This window comes from Camelus ferus, chromosome 11 (genome assembly GCF_009834535.1).
Source record: "Camelus ferus isolate YT-003-E chromosome 11, BCGSAC_Cfer_1.0, whole genome shotgun sequence".
Classification (NCBI taxonomy): domain Eukaryota; kingdom Metazoa; phylum Chordata; class Mammalia; order Artiodactyla; family Camelidae; genus Camelus; species Camelus ferus.
The window spans coordinates 32,142,882-32,164,013 of record NC_045706.1 but is presented as its reverse complement, the minus strand read 5'-3'; the positions used below and the strand labels follow the sequence as shown (position 1 = coordinate 32,164,013).

Here is a 21,132-nt window from a genome sequence, read left to right as displayed (position 1 = left end):
CTCATTAATTCTAATATATCAGTATATTTATTTGGATTTTCTCTATACTCATGTCGTTTGTGAAAAGCAAGAGTTTTGTCTCTTTCCAATCCTTGTATCTTGTATGTGTATATGGATGGATGTACGTATTTGCCTTATTACACTGGCTAACACTTTTTGTATAATTTCAAATAAGAGAAGTAATAGCAAACATACTTGTCTTATTCCTAATCTCAGCACTTCATTGTTAAGTACATGGAAGGGTACTTAACTAACATTTGTTATCATTGTTAACATTGCACATTTCAAAATTAATTTTAAAAAAAAGTTTAAAACCTTGCCCAGAATTGGCAATATTGTAGAGCAATTGGAACTTTTCTACCCTGATAAAGTATAACTAGTTCAACCACTTAGGAAAACTGCCTGGTATTATTACTAGCACTAAGCATATGCATACACTGTGACCCCAAGTTCCACTCTGAGGGACGTTTCTCTGACTTCTTTTAACTTGGGATGATGTTAATATTTTATAGACACCAAAAAAATTAAATCTACAACATGAGGAAAAACTCTTAAAAATGGAATACAAACAAGAAAAAAACTACATTTCAAATGAATACCATAACCATACTGGAGGAAAAAAAACCTAAGCCAAGTAACTTTTATACACTGCTTTATATATCTTCAATTGAAAGATCGAAAGAAAAAAAAAAGAGTTCTTTGTACTTTACTGACAACACTGCTAAACCTGGATTTATTCAAAAAGAAAGTTTTGAAAAATAGTTGAGACTGGAGAGAGCAGTAAGAAATCACTGTACTGGCATCACACTGAAACTTGGAGTTTAAGCTTTGTCTCAGCAGCAAGTTGAGGTAGTTGAATAAGCGATCCAGGATAAACCAGAGACTCTGAAAGGGTGGGTGCTAAAGTAGTCCCAAGTCCAAAGAGTGTCTTTTCCCCACTGTCCTCACCATTTTGCCCCCCTGCCCACCAGCTTCTAGAAGAAAAATTAAAATCCTCACTTTTAGGGTCCTAGGATTCCCACAGAATGTAATAAACTAAATATGATGGATAAGCATTTAGATAAAAAATTAACTAAATGAGAGTCAGAAAAAATAACACAGATTTTGATCCCCTAAGAATTCAGATACTGAGACTATCAACAGACTATCTAAAATAATTAGATTTGACACCAGATAGAATTTTTAGAAGTAGAAAAATCAGTAGATGCATTAAATAGCAGATTAGAGACAGCTGTGAAGTGAATTAGAGGAGAAAAAAATGTCTCAGCATAGACACAGGGAAAAAGAAAGAAGTGTGAAGAAAGTAAAGATAACAGGATACATTTCATTTGGAGTCTCAGATACAGAGTATAGAAAGAATGAAGGTATGTTTAATGGCTGAGGGTTTTGCAGAACTGACACAAGATGTGTGTGAATCCACAAATAACATAGGAAACACAATATATACCAGGCAAGTTAAAAGAAATGTAAACCTAGACACATTGAGGTGAGACTGTGTAACATCTAAATAAAGAGAAGATCTTACAAATAATCACAGAGAAAAGACAGATCATCCACAAAGGAACAGTAATTAACTGTCTACAGACATCTTCCCAGCAGTAGTGGGAGCCAGAAAACATGCTGAGCATCCTTTTGAGATTTGTGTCATAAACTCATTGTTTGTGTCCAGTCAGCACATTTGTCTGATTTTTCTTCTGCAGCTGTCCACTGTTCAGGGGTGGTGGTGGCCTTCTGGGTGTGAAGGGTCACTCCAAGCAGAGGAGAGGAAAGGAATGACATATTTAGTATGTGTATAAAGTAAAATACTAGGCTGAATGAGTGTGAACAGACAGTGCAGAATGTCTTAAAAGTGATTGTGATTCTTTAAAATAAATCCATGATAGATACTTGTTTTCCTGACGTATGCATCTTTCATATAACAACATGACACAGAGAAAGTGTAATGACTATGTATTTGAAACTTCTAAATTAATGAAGGTTTTAGTCATTATTTCTCATAAACTAAAGCACCATCTAGATGTGTCTTATTTTTACTCATTCTTTTGTGACATGTTTGGTAGTAAATAAGATATTTTTAGTATTTGAATTATTAAACTATAAAGGAATATTATGTAGTACCTTTTTCAAATCCTGTAACATTTTTATCTTGTTACCTTATTTTTTATTGAATATAATTTGGTTGTACTTAATAATGAATTGTGGGTTTAACTGCTAATTATAACTTGGTATTGGTAGGGTGAAATATGTCCAAAATTTATGCAATCATTTTACATTGTTAAACATGCTACTCTTGGACTTGTGTTCATGGTTTTATCCTGTGAATCCAGAGAAAGGGAGATTGCTTTTCTGTTTTTCACTGCCATATAAAACTGATGTTGGTCATTAAAGGGGCACCGTATGTTTGTGCAGGTTGTACAGTGCACATCCCAGGGAGCGTTCTTGAGATCTGTGTCATTGGTGCTCACTCAGGCTCTCAGATATGAAATTGAGACCACTGTAAATGGCAGTCCTCAGTCATCAACTCTGATTTTAACTGTTGAAACAAATCTGTAAATATAATAATCATATAAAAGTCACCTAAGTGGCTAATCCTAACTATGTCTTGATTCTCTTTTGCCTACAGCCTCAAGACATTCAGAAGACAGTATTAAAGGGAATCATTAACAGCCTGTTACGAGAATGGAAAGGGTAATTCGAACTAATATTTGGCTAATTAATTAGTTCAGGTGGTTAATTTATACACCTCATGCATCTTTAATATATATGTATGTATTTTACTCTCAGAAAAGATTTTAGTTTCTATAATAAAAACAGATCAGAAGAAATTATAAACCGTATGTAACAAAGCTTTTTACCTCAAGCTTTATGACTTCTCAGGAGGGTTCACAGGTGAGCTTCAGGGATCTGTGAATTCTTTAAAATTGTATATAAAATTTGTTGGGTACAGATAAACATGTGTTTGACAAAACTAGAATGGGTAGTTACATCAGTAACCTAGAATGAAATAATTTGGGCACTACATTTAGCCTTGGGTTTTCTGGTAACCAGAGCACAATTTTCTTATTTCTCAATATGAGGAAAAGTAAGTTTAGCTACTGAAATGTTTTTTTCTTGGCACTGAATATTGAATTGTTAGGAATGATGGACAATATAATTAATAATGTTTTGAATTGTGAATATGCAGAACACAAAAATATACTTTTAAAATTACATATTATTTAAATTTATATTACTTAATAACATTATATTTTAAATAATAGCTTCTACTAAAGCCAAAGGAATACCATTAAATTATAATTTAAATGTTTGTATTAAACCCAAGTTAAAAATAATACCAAACTAGAATTCTTAAATATGTTAAGTGTACTCTATATATTTTAATAACATTGTTCCAATTCTCAAAGAAATTCATAGTTACTATAAAAAAATTAGAAAAGGCAGAATAGTATTAAAAAAGTAAAAATGTCAACATTTTACAGTTTTTTCTAGTCAGCTTTTTAAAAACAATTGAAGTCATACTATATTTTTCATGTGATTTTTAACTTTAACAGTATTTTCCTAGTTTATCATTCTAGTAATACATTTGCATTTTCTTTGAATTTTACGTTTCTGGTTGAATACACAATACCTCATTGAAAATGAAAAAAAGTTGGAATGTAAAGAGAATGCTTAGGAGGAAAGAAGTCCAGTGGTCTGATGGCACTGCAGGGACCTCAGTCCCCCCCTAAGCACACTCGCACAGCTGCCTAACCCCTGCTCCTCAACTGTGTGCCCAAGACAGAGTGAAATGGTAATCTGATGGGACTTACTTGTCAAAGGAACATGTGGTCTTGACCCTAAAGATCTTGGTTTATTTTGGGTTTATGGTGGTAACAACAAGATCTAAAGTCGATTGACCATTTACTATGGGCTAGGCACCTTTCTAAGTTTTACATGTAGTTCTCATTGAGTCTTCACTACAATCCTGTGAAATAGGTAATATGATTATTTTCATTTCAAAGTTGAGGAAACTAATTCACAGAGAAGTAAATTGCCCAAGTTAACACAGTAAGTGCCTGAGTCAGAATTAGAACCCAGGCAGTCTGGCAAGAAAGAGGCTGAGATCTTAACCGCAACTTCTGTACCCAGAACTGTATACTGTACTAAAATACTGGTGCATAGGACAGGAAAATGGAAATTTCCATGGTATAGCTATAAGATGGGAAAAAAAATGGACTCTTCTACCATCAGGAATTTTCATATTTAGGAATGGCCTTGAGCTTTTAAAAAATCTTTTCAAACATAGCTTCTAAAACAAAACAGTAGTCCTGTTGAGAAAATAATCTGACAATTATGTAGAATATTATAGAAAGAAATAGTTTAGATTTGATTTAAATCTAAATAATTTAAATCATTACTCAGTTGAGATAATTCTTCCACAGAGAAATATTACTAATTTGAAAATTATATATACATATATATGCATATGAATTTCGAATTTTAATACATGTTACTTATATTTATATTTCAGATGATATGGCTTTACATTCTGTAAAGGTCATCTAGTACATTTTGGGCAATGACTTATGTTTTCAGATTTTGTAACCATAACAGAAAAGTAAATAATTACTTGGTCATTTTATTTTCTTAAGGGAAATTCAAGGAAATAGTTGGTGGTGAACCATTTTTCTCCAATATTTAATTTTATAGGATTTCAAGCTACAGATCAGTTAAAGGAGACAATGAAAACTCATTCACCCTTCACCTAGATTCACCGTTTATTACCTTTTTACCACATTTGCCTTTGCTTTCTCTCCCTCCTAGTTAACTTAGTTTTTAGGTTTCTTCAGAACCAGTCTAGAGTAAGCACAGAGGAACCTATATTCCCAACATAATGTGGATATGTTACTGTCTCAATAATAATACATATTAACTTAAGCCTGGTTTTGGCTTTTATCATATAAGTTCTCACAGAAACATTTATTGATCATTTTTTATTAGGTATTCTAAGATTAAACATTCATCTGTAATCAGTTACACTTATTTCTTTTTCAGACCACGAACAAAAGATGATCTTAGAGCATATTTTATACTTTTACAGGTAAGAAAGCAAGAATTTGGTTGAACTAAGTTGTGTAATTCATATCTCAGTCTATGCAATTGTAAGTGAACTGATATCAAATACTAGGTATTATTTTTAACAACATTTTTGATACTTTTTAAATTATAATTACTTATAACCAGAGAATTAAAACTAGAACAGATAAACAGTGGGAGGCTAAATTATCTCTCGGATTAATATTTTAATTTAGTTCTTGCATTCTTCCTGTGAGATTCAGGAAGAGAGTCAAAGAACTTCCTCCATCAGTAAGTTTCCTTTCTTACAACTATTTTTTTAAGGGGCTCCAAAACTTTCTTTTATTTCCCAATTAGTGGTTTCTAACTTTTCTGTGTATTTTCAATAAATGTTTAAGATAGAGTTCTAATGGAAAAATCAAAGTGGTTGTTTTTATTTGCTAAAGCAAAGATGATGAACTTTTTCCTCTTGAATGATAGTCATTGACATGAAAAAATAAGGTCCAGAGAAATGAAAAGCAATTTCAGTGTTTTGAAAAGGAAATGTGTTATTCCCATAGCTAGCATACTATGACTGTATTATTCTTTACAATTTACAAAAGGTGTTCATGCAGATTACTATCTCATTTTTAAAGATAAGAAAAAATTACATTAAGATATGGCACTTAGCTCAATATTATGGTCAATAAAAAGAAATACGCAAGCTAGGGATAGAAGGAGGAGAGAGGAAAAAAGAAAACATGGAAAAAAGGGGAAAATAGGTAAGAGATAGTGAAGAGATACAAGGAGAAGTAAAGAGGTAAGAAGGGAAAGACAAAACTAGAAAAAAGAAGAAATATATGTAGAGGTGGTAAAAGCTAGAAAGTGACAACATGAAGCTTGGATTTTTAAGTGAGTACGTTAGTCAGCAGTAGCTCTGCTCATGACATCTTGTTCTTTGAGCTATCGTTTGGTGAGGTTTTCAGCTGGGGTCACTCCCTAATTTTGAACTTAACTGCCAGTCAGTCAGTTTTGAAAAATACACACTGCTCTTTTATTTTTCACAATTTCAGTTTATCTTTCAATAATATTCATTTTTCCCATGGAGTTCTGAAATGTACATGGTGATGGAGTTTTAGGTTTGGGGACTATAACTCGAGGTTTTGCTTACTATACAAGCTCTCCTTTAACATTTAAAAGTTCTTAGAAGCTATTATGTGGTTCTCCCCTTTTTCTTTGTGAGATACGCAAATAACTCATTTCACAATGGCAGGTTTCATAGCCAGCTTTTATTTCATTTTTTCTAGCATTCTCTCCACCCTAACCCATTTGTAATCAAGGAAGAACCAGGTTTTTGTTTAATTGGGTAGGAGTGATTGCCACCATTTGTACCAGGCACTAAGCTAAGTACTTGACCTACATTTTTTTTAATACTCAAAACAACCTCTAAGATAGTATTATTCCCATTTTACAGATGAGGAAATTGAGAATCAAAGTTTAAGGAACATCCCAAAGAGTGTATAGCTAGTAAGTGACAGAATTAGCACTCAGATCCAGATCTATATCAATTCCAAAGCCCGTGCTCTTTCCACTGTACCGCAGTGGGAATCCAAGCCTCTGTTAGAGAGTTAAACAAATAGATTAGTGTTTTAAAGGATTGCACCTACTGTTTTATAATCTCAAGTTTAGTTTTCTGCATTTGCCACTTAGCTCATTAAGCCTAGTATCTTTCCTTTTACATGTTGACAGAATTTTAACACATTATCTTTAATATCTTTTTCAGAATCCTCAATTTAATAACACATCTACGTATGTCATCTATGCTCACTTGCTCCGACAGATAGCTACCTTAGTGGAAGCTGACCATCATTTCCTAGTTCACTGGTTTAAAAAGTAAATTATTCTATGATATTAAGAATTTTTATAATCTTACAGTTTTAAGTTTATTAGTAGTTTTATAATAAAATATATTAAATGTTTTCAGGTCTTTAGAAATGATACTTATAATTCAGATGTTTTCAGGTCTTTAGAAATGATACTTATAATTCACAATTACAAGCATACTCTTTAGTACTACATAGAGGATACATTAAAAATCTGTTTTTAATGTAAGTAACCATTCCAGTTGTGCCAGCTGGTGTTGAGATTTCTGTCCATTGCTTTTGCATTTTATGCAGCATATTCCTATCATTGGTTTTTCATATATCTCAAAGGTGGTGATTGGATTTGCATAGACATTACTGTTTTAATTTGTGTCTTTTTATTTCACCATTATTTACATGATGCCTTATCTTCCCTAAAAGTGTCATTGTAAAATGTTAGCCATTAATATCAACTTTAAACAGTATAACACTTTTTCACAGAACTATACTTACATTAACAGTATTTTCCCTATGATTGATAAAAGTTTAAGAAGCAAAATATTTTCAAAAATACTTTATATTCAGCTAATTCCCATTATTCACAATAGTTGTGTTCTGTAAAGCTACTGTGAACACTGAATTGGTGAATCCTGAACCATTGCTTCCACAAGAAATACAGTGTTAGGTTCCTGCTAGCCTTTGGTCCCGACATTTTCATCAACCAATCAGTACATAACCTTGCTTTATCTATATTTCTATTTAAAGACACTTTATTTGATATTAAATTGTTGTTGATTAACATTGAACTCATGCCTGAGTGAGTTTTATATGGCATAGGTACCATCTCCATAAGGCACATCACAGCTTTATTGTACTTAGGAACACTAGACAGAACTTTATCACTGTATTTGGGGGCCCATTTTAGAACAGCAGAATCCCAAACATAAAGCATAAAAGTGTGAAAAACATGACACTGAATAGACTGCATAAAGGACCTTGTTTGCAGTATGCGAGCTGAAGCAGGAAGGCAGAGCATCGCCTTGTTCAGCCTCAGCACCAGCACTGTTGGCGACTCACATTTTCTGCCACTCTTGCCACAGCCGTGAATTGACCAGGAAAGCACCACAGCTATTGATGTGGGGATTAGAATTAAATTGTAGCAAGAGGGTGAATTTGCAAATACAGAGTCTGTGACTAATGAGAATTGACTGAATATTGAAAGCCTTAAAAGTGAAATGTTTAATGCTAACTTTATGGTCATTTTAGTGTTTAATTTCATATTAAGAAATAATATTCGAGGTAAGATTTTGCATCTTTTCAAATTTTTGGCAACTTAATAGAATTTGGGGCACTATTCTAAAATTTTATGCATCAAGGATGAACTTTGATATCTAATAAATATATTGCCAAAATAGCAAATGTGAATTTTGATTGGAGTTATTTCAAAAATCTTTACCAGATTATCCCAGAAGAGGTTCAAACAATTGGTAGAGAGATTGCTCCAGTTTATCTCTTTGCGCCTGTTTCCTGCAAAGCCTGAAGAATTTCCACCTATATCAAAGTGTTCCTGGTGGATCCCCTCAGCATCTAAAGTGTTGGCTTTACTTAGTAGGTTTTATTATTCAATCATCTTTACTTCTCTTTGTTAAATATAGGAGTATTTCCATAAGGATCTCAAAATTCTGTAGTTGCATTCTTACATCTTTAACCATTCCTTTGAAGAGAAGAGTTGTAGTAATTTGTTTTCTGTTTTGCTAATGGATTTCACAAGTCATGTATAAGAATGAAAATGCTTTATGCGTTTTATTGGGCAGTATTCTGTGTTATGACTGTCACCTGCTTATGACCTGCTAAGTAGTGATTTCTAGGAATACTGAAACTTCCATTAATTCCTGATGACTCCTCAGAGAGAACACTGATGGGGGACTAGTATGGGTAGCTTGCCATCTGCACACTCCCTTTGCTATACTAATGTAATCCCTACCAAAAGTTTTTTTAAAAAAGCAAGAAATTATTGGCTGCCTTTTGACCAGTTTTAAAACTGTCTTTTTAATTCAGAGCTACAATCGCTTGAAATAGGAATTTCTAGATAAAGGCTATCTGGTAGACTTTAAAATGAATCATGCACATGGAAAAGATCATTATGTTAGAATTTATCTTTGCAGATTCTGCAAACAGTCTGGTTCACCCTCCCCTTATTCCTTACACTGATTTCTATAATTCCACCCTGGATCACATTGATCTCATGGAAGAATACCACACCTGGCAGAGCTTTGGAAACTCTCACAGGTATGATCAAAAGCTCATTTGATTACTCACAAAATAAAATACTATATAAAGTAATGACTGGCTTTTAAGTTTGTGTAAATAAATTTAAATATACACATATCTTTATATATAAACTTGTAGATATCTAGCCTTGAAATACTATATTTCTTAAAGCTTTTTCTGTGATATTTTGAATTTATATATATGTTAATATGGTTTGGATTTGATTAATAACATCTTTTTAAGAAAGAAAAGTTCTGTCTTAGTATGCAGTTTCTTGTATCTTCTTATTCTGTGTGCTGTCATCCAGCACAGCGGTCACCAAACTTCTTCTGCCAAATACTAGATTATAAGTGTTTTTGGCTCTTTGGGCTGTACAGTTTCTGGTCTACCATTATAGCACAAGACAGCCTTTAGAAACTATGTAAATGAAGCTATGTGTCTGTGTCCCAAAAGCTTATTCACAAGCATAGGCAACATTTGTCCCATAGGCCATAGTTTGCTGGTGCCTGATCTAACACAGCAGTCACTCATGTGTGCACGTACATACATACACTCACTCCTTTTCTCCCTTTTTCTGTAGATAAAGTGGTTGTCCTTTATATATAGTATTAAAAGAATGGATGTTGTAGCAAAAGGGCTTCACCAGAAATGATTTATTATGACAATATAATAGATTTTCAAAAAACTGGACCAAATTCTTTGTTATCCTACACCTGATAGCCACACTTAAAGTTTGGATTAAACCAGCAAGACTGTCACAGACATAATTTGTTCCCAGACCATGAGATATCCTGCCAAATGCATTATTCTAAAAGAGACTGACCAAGAAATATGGTGTGGATATAAGTAACCTAAAACCCCAGGTTAGTTCATAAATTGGTTCAAGCCTTCAGGGATCCTTTCTCCCAGAATTGGCCTAAAACAGAGACTGGCCTTCTGGACATATCTCAGTCCACATCTGAACACTCAGAACTGAATAAGAATTCCATTTCTGGGGAACTTGGTCAGTCTAATGGGTATTTTCTTGACCAAATTTGTTCTACAAACACACCTTTTGTCCCACTTTAATATAATTTTAATGTAGACAAAAACCACAAAACAATTCCAAGAGTTATTGTGCATATTTCAGTGACATCTTTTAATCCTCTAACCACTGTGCCATATTGTTAGCGTCCCAAAAATGAGTTCCAGAGGTTTGAGCCTATGATCCCTTCAGCCCTTGGGAAGCCAGTCTGGACCTAGAGAGGGACCTGGAGGCCCAGGGCAAGTCACATGTCTGGCCATGGGCGGCCTGATCTGTTTTCTCAGTGTGTCAGACACACGGTATCATTTGCCTATGTGCCATGACTAGGGAAAGGTTGAGACGCACTGTTTTAAAGCACATAATAAGAGCAACATCCATCCTGCTAAAAGAAGTTCATTACATTTCTTTTCACTTCCAAATTTTTAGTGAGCACTTAGTGATTCAAAATTATTGCACAATAGTACTCGTGAGCAGTTTATTACTGCCTTTTAATGGTTTCATTCCAAAGGGAAAGCCATTTTATTTTCAGTTCGCACTAGGGCTGTCTCCTTTTTCCCCGTAATGCCTGCCTTGCACCCAGTGGTCACAGATGTGCTGCTTGACTACTTGGATGTGTTCCAGCTATAACCGATGGAGTCACTGCAGCCACTTCTGCTGGGAGTCTAACTCCTGAGTGTCGTTGCCACCATACTAGTTTTGTCTAAATGCGTTTCTCTCAGTGAAGTTTGTGGCTCTTTTACAAAGCAATGAATGTGATCACTGACCCCAGAAAAAAGTTATTTTCATAACCTTGGTTGGGTTTTTACAGATACATATCATTTCATATTTCGATAGCATTAAATACAATGCTAAAGCAATACACTTTTTCTTAACTTTCATTTTATTCTCTTAAATTTATTACTTCACTTTTCCTACTGTAGTTATTGCTAGAATTCCTGATTTCTGAAGCTCACACATCAGAAACACCCGTATAATAGTGGATTCTTATGTTAATTTCTGCACATGAATTTTCTGTCCTAATCCTTCATCAGGACTTCTGCCTTCTGGTTCTGGTGTTGTCCATATTTTTCACAGGTAATGATGTACAAGTGACTGCGTAAACTGAAATTACTGTCTATAAACAATGTAAGTAGATTAGCGCTTATTTCAGAACATTAGATGTAGCTTCCTCTAGAAAATAAAGGCACTGCACATCTACTAATGGAACATACTTCACAGGGCTGTGGGGATTAAATGATGCACATAAAATCATTTTGTAAGTGGTAAAACACAATACAAAAGTAATGTTTAATATTGTTAGAAGGGGTACCTTAGATTCCCTTAGTATAATTTTGCTAAAAATACACCATTTTGCTTTTTCTGTTTTCACTTGTTGAGCAGGTTTTCCTTCTGTCAGTACCCATTCGTTATTTCTATAGCTGCAAAAAAAATCATTATTCAAAGAGACTCAGAACAACAGATGATAAGCATCGCAAGGGTAAGCCAGCTATGAAAACATTTATGCTGACTATAATCAATATAGTAAATAATTGAACAAATAAGTCAACTGTCTTGTGAATTGTTCTAGCATAACCAGGAAATGTTAAAAGTAAAATTTATATTATACTCCCTCAAAAAGTGCTTAAACCTACCTATTCATGAGATGGGAAAAAGATACCCCTCATCAGCTTCTCATTATATCGTAAATGCATAGCAGGAAGATGAAATGCCTCTCACAGATCCAAAGTCCTGGGAGCTTGTTGGACATTATTCTGTAGATCCCATCCTCCGGGGTAACTCGCAGGGCAAGGATGAGAACTACAGTGAGGACAAGGGAAGGCCTGTCCTTAACAGCAAACCACTCAGACCACTGACACGTTTTCTAGGTTTTACAACAATCAAATAGAGACAAACGAAAAATTAGAAGATGTAGCAAAAGATATAATCTTGGAAAACTGAGAAATGTATCCCAAGAAGATGAGAGATGTTTTACTGATTCTTAGGAGACCACGTGCACGGAGGTCCATTGAAACTGGGGGAGCAGGCAGGCTGGCGTGAGGCACCTTATGGAGCAGGATGAAGTTGGTCTCTGGGCCTGTCCTTTCTACTCGCTACCACTTGTGTTTTCAGCACAGCACAGTTACCGCCTTGCTCTAAATACAGACCAGATTGACCCAGCTTTAAAAAAAAAAAAAAAAAAAAGCTAGAGCTCTAAACTGTACATTTAAATGCTCATGTATTTTGAAGATCTGCTTATGTGACATGATTACTTACAACTTTAAAACTTAGAGGGAAGTCTCCTTCAAATAAAGAGACCCAAGAGACTTCAAAATACCATAAAAAGTAAGAGTTGTTTAGCTCTAAAATGAGAAGGTGGTAGTTAGAAAACGGGATGTTTAAAATCAAGATTTTTGAAGTAATACGGTTATTGATGACAGAGTTGGTCAGTGTTTCTCATACCTTTTGGACTGGACCCAGTAAATAGTATGATTTTCAAAACAATTTAGTATGCCCATGCATAAATGATATATAACTGAAAGAAATGTTCAAGAAACAGTGTTTACCTTACTTAATGTAATTAGCTGATACTTTAAAACCTAATCTGTGGAAGGGAAAAAAAATGGTTGTAACTTACTAAATCAAATCAAAGATCAAAAAAAGTGTTTATTATTCAGTAAGTCACCAGAAGGTGAGTATTTTTTTCTATCAGAGAGCGAGACAAAAGATTTAAGTGCCTCCTGACATCCCAGAGTCAGCTTATACTGAGTATGGGAATATTAGAAGAAATTTTACTGCCTGTGTGTATCAAGGAGTAACATAGCCACACTACCCCCCTGAAAAGTAAGTTTAAACAGGTATATTTAGCACCAGAATTATTAATCTTGGGTAGATACTGGCTCAAAGATTAGTCTATATAGGTAGTCATTTTGACATTTTCTGTTAGTTGCATTGATGCAATTTCATGTGCATTTTTCATACTTTTATCTACCTTGGGCTATGATTTTTCATATTAGTAAGGAAAATGCTAAAGAGCTAGAAGCTTGTCTAAGTTCCTCTGAGCAGTTTTCTGCTGTGTCACTGACACGTAAGATGTTAAGTATCTTTTGTGAAGCTTTTCTTCCAATTAAAAGGAGAGTGGCAGCTGTCGATTGTGTCACAGGCTGAGTCTTCCACAGAGCACAGACACAGATGAGTGGAGACTGAAAGAGTCAAGTGGGATTACCAGTTACGGCTGTTTCCCAGCATTTTAACTGGTGAACTGCCATACCACTTGGAATTAATGGCTGGTGACTATTTTGACCCAAGGACAGCCCTATAGGTAGTTAATGTAAGCAAGAATTTATGTAGTATAATCTGAAGTTGCAAGAGATTCCTTAACCTAAAAATAACTTCCTCATCAGACTATGTCTAAAACTCTACCATCGTTGAGTTACTTCTTTCATTAGAAGCACTTTCTATTCAGTATGAATTCCTGATGGAAGGAATAGCCCTAAGCCTTGTCTTCCATGAGCATCCTAGTTTAAATTTGTGTGTTGGGTATTTCCAGTGTGACAGCTTCCCAGGAGCTAGACTGGGAACAGCGGATAGGAAAGGGTTGGAAAACAGGTCCATGACAGAGGATACTATCCTGGAAATACAGATCTGCTTGAGCACTAAAGGGAGGACCCATAGAAGAAAAAACTATTAAAAACCTTTAGAGTTGGATATTGGAGAGAGAAAGAAGGGCTTTGAATTAGTGTTTTATTATAGTAATCTACAAAATAATGAAAGTCATCTTATATATATTTGAGGTATTAAAATTTGATCTATAAAGCTATTGCTGCAGATATTTAAAATGTCTGAAATGTTCATCTTTAACTTGCACAATAATTCATTTTCTTTGTACCAAAGATCATATAGTTTGAAAAAGCTTTAGATTCAATTCACTATGCAAGCAGATAGACTATGTGATAAATGATAGTGATATATGCCTTATATTTTGAAAATCATCCATACTTCCATTACCCAAACATAACTATTCTTAACATTTTAGTAAATTTTCTTTTGATATTTTTATCTATATTATCTATATTATACATCTTTAAAAGGCAATGAAGTAGAAGCAGTATTGTATGTGCTATTTTGTTCCCCCCTTTTTCCAGTTGTGCCTGCCTTAAACATTTTCTGTGTTATGTACATAGTTTTTATGTAATTTTTATTAAGTTATTTTTAATAAGTGTATTATCTTCCATTAGGTAGATACATATTTAGGATATTTCTAGAGGCTTGCCTTTATAGATGATGCTGTGATGAACATCTCACTGTATTTTCTGTATTTAGAATTCTCAGAAGTGAAATTACTGGGACTAAGTCTCTGAACATAATTAATGGTTTCTGATAAATGTTGACAAATTACTTCCTAAAAGTAGACTAATTGTACTTTTAGAGTAAATTCAATATCTAAAAAAAGCTCAAGCAAATTTTATCATCAAAAATATATACCTTGTTTCAAGCGTTCCCACTTTATGCTTGTATTTATTAATCAGAAAACCTCGCTACTTAAGAGATGAAACATATAGAAGCTATAATGCAACATTCTTTACTATCGGTGGTGAATTATTTTTGGTCCTCCATTTTGGACCCCCTTTGGTTACCATTGTTCCAAAATGAAATAAGCATAAGGCATTTTCATAAATCAAAATTTGTGTAATTGAGTTCACGAAATTGTTTAAGAGATGCATAGAGAAGAATATGTGATTTTTACTAACGTGTTTAAATGTTTTAAATGAAATTATAGTTTAAGTAAAAATGAAAATGTTTGCTTTCTTTTTTAATCAGCAAAGTCTGGTGGATAAAGTATCTCGAAGACAGAGACCTGATATGAATATGCTATTTCTAAATATGAAAGTAAGGCGGACACATCTCGTTAGCGATTCTCTTGATGAGGTATAGATCATTTATTCCAAAATGATATTAATTGATTAAAGCTTTAAATAAATTTGACAATATGGTTTATTACCAAAACCTTAGTAGTCTGACTTTTACTTCTGCATACCAGTAAGTGTGCTTTCTTATATATTTCTTTTGATACCATAGTTAAAAACAGTTCTGTGTTCACAATTAAACCTTATGTTCATTTTTTTATATGTTTATTAATGGTTTGCTGTTAAATCTTCAGAAAAAGATTTTATGTAGGACACTTAAGTGAGTAATTCATGTTTCTGAATATGTAACCTAGATTCTAGACCATCTTTGTTCTGGGTTTGTTGTGTAACAAGTCATTTGAACTTCTCCTGGTCCCAGACTATTCATCTGTAAAATTAAGTCTCATCCTATGTATACGGTATATTAGGTCTACTGAGGATGAACATACTTTGATTGTATGTACATGTGTTATAGAGCTTCATGCTGTGTAGTTCTTTACCCAGATCTTCATGTGGCTATTATAAGATAATACCTGATTTAGTTATGTGATTTTTTTTGAAGTTTAGTGTTGAAGGCAAGTGAAAGAAAAGGAAATGAATTACTTTATACTGTAATTTGCTAAATTAAAATCTTGGAGGCAATGATACTGAGAGGCAGTAACCTTGGGCAAGGTACTTGACCTCTCTAATTCTGTTTCTTGATCTATACAACAAACATCAAAATACTTAGTTCACACAGTGTTCAGCAGATTTGTTGAATGGATGGGTGGATGGATGGATGGAGTTTTGTGCCATTTTAGATAAGGTAAAGAATGCGTACGTACTACATTTCCCCAAATTAAAAAAGTTTATTTCCTTTTTACTGCCCTTTGTTGTCCTCTGTTATATAATTTCTTCAAATAGTTAACCCGGAAAAGAGCAGACTTGAAAAAGAAGTTGAAAGTTACATTTGTAGGGGAAGCTGGTTTGGATATGGGTGGCTTGACTAAAGAATGGTTTCTTCTTCTCATTCGCCAAATTTTTCATCCAGATTATGGTGAGTAAAGTTTTATAAACAGTGTTTCTTCATAATTGTTAGATTCAAGTAGTCACTCATTTTTAATCTACCCTGTGATTTTCCAGATTTTTCGGTCAACCATAAATGTTGAATAATTTAAAGACTTATTTGCATTTTAAAAATTGACCAAATTGACAATCAAAATATTCATTATCTTACTGGGAATCCTACGCAAAATGTATAAAGACTGAAAGTACGTATTTGCAAGGAAGCATCCACATCTTTTCTGAATAAGCCAAATACATAATAATTTGTCATTGAAATAAAAAGAACATTCAAAATAAAAAACAAAACTATAGTTTGCTCTTCGCTAATATTTGAAGCCTCTTAAATAATGAGCCATTTTAATAAATAAGAATCATTAAATAAACCTTTGAAATTTATTTGGTTTTCTTTTATTTAGAGACAACACCTAAGTAATCTTTAGTAACTGTTAAATGTTTTTCTTCAAGGAAGAGTTTTAAGTGTTTTTCTTGTTCTTTATTTATCTTAAATATATATATATGTATGTATATATCATCTTTCTAGGAATGGGAAGTAGGGATGACATGGATAAGTTGAAATCTGCAGATAATGCTCAAAATTAATTTTGACCATAACCTATAAAGTATAAAACTATAGTTTTTATAAAAGAAAATCAACTGATTAAATTAACTGTCTTTTTGTTCTGCATTTTCACCCTTGGTTCGGGATAGCAATGAACAATGAAATACTCTTACACACTCTCTGGACATGTATTTGATACATCTTAAAGTGAAAGATGGTTTGTTAACTATTGCTAAACTGTTTTGCCTCTAATAGATGAGATGTCATGTATGTGTTTACCACTCTGATTTTTTAAATCAATCATATTAATAAAATTGTTTTATATTTTCCAGGCATGTTTACATATCATAAGGATTCATACTGCCATTGGTTTAGCAGCTTTAAATGTGATAACTATTCTGAATTCCGATTGGTTGGAATTGTATCCTTTAAACTTTCCACTAGGAGGTGCTAGTGGACTGAGGATTTTTAAAAATTCTATCTGAATTTTGGAAAACTGTTCTCATTAAGCATTTTATTCAGATTAAATATTCTTGTCAAATTTACTAGTAGACTTTCAGTAATTTTTATTGTTTGTAATATCACAGTTATACAGTATCAGCATATTTAGTTAACTGAGAGGAATAACTGAATTTTAAATGTTTTTTTCTGAAAACCTTATCTCAAAATAAAAATTATTTCCTATTTCATATATAATGTAGATTATCAGAAATTTAAGAAATGTTTTAAAAAGTCAAAGTATCTTTCCTATTCATAATTATTTTTCTGTTAGTTCTTTCACTTTGTGTTTATTTCACTCAGTTTTCTAAATTGAAATTGTAGAAATTAAATTAAACTAAAACTCTTAATATGGCCTCAAATCCTGAGGCAGTCATAAAAATTAAAAATTGAATGGAATGGGAGCATTTGAAGCATATGGTATTACTTTACACTGTTTTTAAGATTACATAAATTCCTATGCCATCCTCTGATCCCTGTCAGGAATATTGGAGAGGCCATCCCTGCACTGGGTGGGAGATGGGACAGGGTGCCTTCTACATCACCTTTTTAAATTCTAAAAAAAATATATTTGTGGAAGAAAGAAGGGAGGAATAAATAAATGAGCATGCACTGGAGATACATAGATTAAAAGAAGGGAAAAAAAATCTACCTTTAAGAAGCTTACCGTCTAGATGGACAGATGACTGCCCACGTAAGAGGTAATCTGTTCCCCGAGTCAACTGACCATTTGGCATTAAATACTGAGGAGTTCTATGAAGGAAAAGATTCAGTGTATTCCTTCAAGAGTAAGTAGAGATTTCTAAGTGAAACCAATATATTTGATTAACACAGGACTAGAGAGAGCAGGGCAGAGAGTGGGAGAATGGCTGGGGAAAAGTCCACGTGGTGCTGGCCCTATTACAGAGCAATGTGTAGGGCCACTTGGTGGGAGCAGGGGATACTCTGAGATTTATGGAAGGAGCTGTCAAAGAAGAAGAGCCACCTGACAGAGGGCTTTGAATGTCTGTCTTTGTTGCATTTGTTGGAATCAATCCTGAGGAATAAATATGAAAATTGAGAGGCTGAATGGCAGGAAAGTTAGTAGGGAGAAAATCACACATTGAGATGGTAAAATAAATTTAAAATTTTGTATATGTTATCATATCTAAGGTCCAAAGTGCTAAGTCCACAGTATGGAATGCTTAACAATTCTTAGTCTCCTGTTGTCATTCTGTTATCTACAGTAATCATTTGTTGAATGTTTCAGCCTCATTGAAGGCTTGAGTCATCGATGCTTCTCACTACAGTGTGAACTGTTTAAATTCCCTGATAAATCTGTTTGTCATATTTTACATTCTTATCATGGCTTGGATTTGGGTGTATTTTGGCTTTCTAATATTTGTAATAAACTATTAGATCTTACACCACATTTTTAGAGTGGGATTATATGTAATATCATGAATTTGCTGATAGGTTTTTTTTTGCAATAGACATTAGTTTCTATTCATCATTACCCTCAAAGAGCATATTAAGTATAATTTTCATGTTGCATATTACAAGTTAAACAGTTGAATCTAAAATTAAATTATAGCCACTACTGTCTCATTATATGTATTTATCTCACAAAAAATAAATTGTAGAAAGTAAGGTTGATACTCTAAAAAGCATGATGACGTATAGAAAAAATGTGAGATAATAGTAGATTGTGATCATGTAAGTGGTTGAGAAATCTGTCAAAGGTGAGAATTAGAAACTGAGAAGTAACAGGCATGATGAGTAAGAAAATATAGTTAGTTCCATGCATATTTCCAGTTTCTAAATTTCAGAACCAAAGTTTTATTGTTTTAGTAGCTGTGATAGTATTGTTTCTAATGCAATTATTTTTAAGTATTAAGGCTTGAGGTTTACAGGAAATATAGTAAAACCTATATAAATAATTGTAAACTGTTTTGAAGATTACATTAACAGCCATAATCTAACTGTTTTTTTTTAAATTAGAATGGCCTACACCAAAGGGACATTGTAGTTAAGGGTAGGGGCGATATAATATTGTGCAGGGTTTGCAAACTCTGGTCTGTTTGCATCACATGACACCTCAGTGGCTCCAGCAGAATCCCCACCCCCATTTCTCCTTCAACCAGAGCAGCTTGATTTTGTGTGAAACGAAACATGATGCTTCTTCCTATGAGAGCGCCCCGAAGCAAATCCTGTGAACTTACTTCCTCACCTGTCAAAAACCTCCCTTCAGGATTGTAATTTTTTTTTAAGCTTTAATGAAAACTTGCCACCCTACTACATGATCATAGCTGGTAACTACAGTAGTGTTGTAGTTACTACTATTCTTGCTGTTATCACAATTATAGACGTACATTTGACCTTATTTTAGTGTCTTTCCCCTAGAACACACTGCTCGGTCTCTGTTGATGTGGCTACCTATAAAATAGCATATCTATTTCTTAAACTATTATTAGCCTTCATTCTGCCATAGCAAATTAAAATGTTGGCTGTCTTCTAATTTTTTTTTAATTGTTTTCAAGAATTTATCCAGCCCATATGTTTAGATTTCCTGTTGAGCCTATAAAATTAATGACTTCCTTAAGAACTTAATATTATAATCTTTATTTGATAGTTGAAATGTTATGAAATTTGATCTAAAACCTCTCTTTTAGCAAGTGGGTAAGTTACATTCTGCCATAGAACTGATAAACAAAATGCAATTGGACCAAGTTTAGAAATGCTTCTATAGCTTTTTAACTTTAACACTTTGAGTAAACTCCAAGTAATGAAAGTCTTTCAAGTATTACTGTGGGACATTAATTGTGCTATTAGCTTATCAATAGTATGTGCATGTGTGTATACACATCTGTGTGTGTCCATATGTTTATTTAATACAGCTCTCTCTGCATAGCTTGTATTTAGTTTTTAAATAGCTAAAATGATCACCAAAATCAGTGGTGTGTTCTGCAGTGAGTTCTACTGAGTAAATTGCTGCTGTTGCCTATAAAATCATAAACATCTTTGTTTAGATTTAGAAAACGCTTTCTTATATGTTAAATAATTTATAGAAATGTATGAAATTTCTATCTCTTGTGATCTTAGATAAACTTTCCTAGGGAAATCATTCAATACTATCCTTGAACCTGTCCTTTTTACATGCTGTTTGGTAATCAAGGAATTACACTGTGTAAAATAAAGGGAAAATAAAGGAAAGAGGAAGTATGTGGGATTAATTAGAAAGTCAGTGTTAGATCTGGTAGAAGTATGCAAGAAATAGACTGATGCATAATTCACAACTCATTTGTTGTCATGGATTTTATGTTAATGCTTAACATTTAGTATGCATAGCTTATGGGACTAGCTGTTTATAACAGCATTACCTTGGATATTCGTTTCCCCCCCTGCTGCTACAAGAAATTATTGAGCCCTCCCATCATTCCTAGTGATCAAAATACGCCAGTGGGCATCTGCAATGTTACCACGGATGATTTATGCCAAATTATGCCTGTAAGTATGACGTTGTTTAGCATCTTATCCTTTAATGCTAAATCATCTCTCTTCTACTGCAGTCTCTGTCCTCCTAACACTATTCTTATGTTTACATATGGTTTCCGCCTACCTTTGTAACCCATCTCCTTTCTCATGTAGCTTTTTCCTTCCTTATAGAGACACATAACCCACTTTGCAGCACTTCTGAGCTCCTACAGCATAGTAGAATAGGCTGTGAGTCAGAGGCAGAGATTTGAATCCAGGCTCTGCTACTTGTTAGCTCTGTGAAATTGGATCAATTGTTTAACCTTTCTGAGCTGTAGTTTCCTCATATGAACAATGGGATAGTAAAATTTATATATTGGAGGGATTCCATGAGATAATAAGGGAGTTAGTACTTGGTTGCTTCTGTGGATTTGTTAACATGTCACTGTGCAATATCATTAACAATGTGTGCAACAGCATCTCTGAATTAAATTAGTGAATTTC

General features: G+C 33.6%; 1 protein-coding gene across 3 annotated transcripts in view; it reads left to right on the top strand.

Annotated features, from left to right (window-relative positions):
• Nucleotides 1–21,132, top strand: part of HECTD2 (HECT domain E3 ubiquitin protein ligase 2) — a 62,447-nt gene that overhangs the window by 33,357 nt on the left and 7,958 nt on the right. Inside the window, exons 6-15 of one of the 3 annotated variants that reach the window (XM_032491330.1) lie at nt 2,624–2,688; nt 5,035–5,080; nt 6,818–6,927; nt 8,356–8,504; nt 9,062–9,185; nt 11,572–11,668; nt 14,989–15,096; nt 15,978–16,110; nt 17,010–17,098; nt 20,503–20,661. In XM_032491330.1, the coding sequence (XP_032347221.1) occupies nt 2,624–2,688; nt 5,035–5,080; nt 6,818–6,927; nt 8,356–8,504; nt 9,062–9,185; nt 11,572–11,668; nt 14,989–15,096; nt 15,978–16,110; nt 17,010–17,098; nt 20,503–20,661 (1,080 nt within the window). Of the gene's footprint in view, nt 1–2,623; nt 2,689–5,034; nt 5,081–6,817; nt 6,928–8,355; nt 8,505–9,061; nt 9,186–11,571; nt 11,669–14,988; nt 15,097–15,977; nt 16,111–17,009; nt 17,099–20,493; nt 20,662–21,132 lie in introns of those variants that run through there. The other 2 variants (XM_032491331.1, XR_004323883.1) reach the window with 2 other exon arrangements.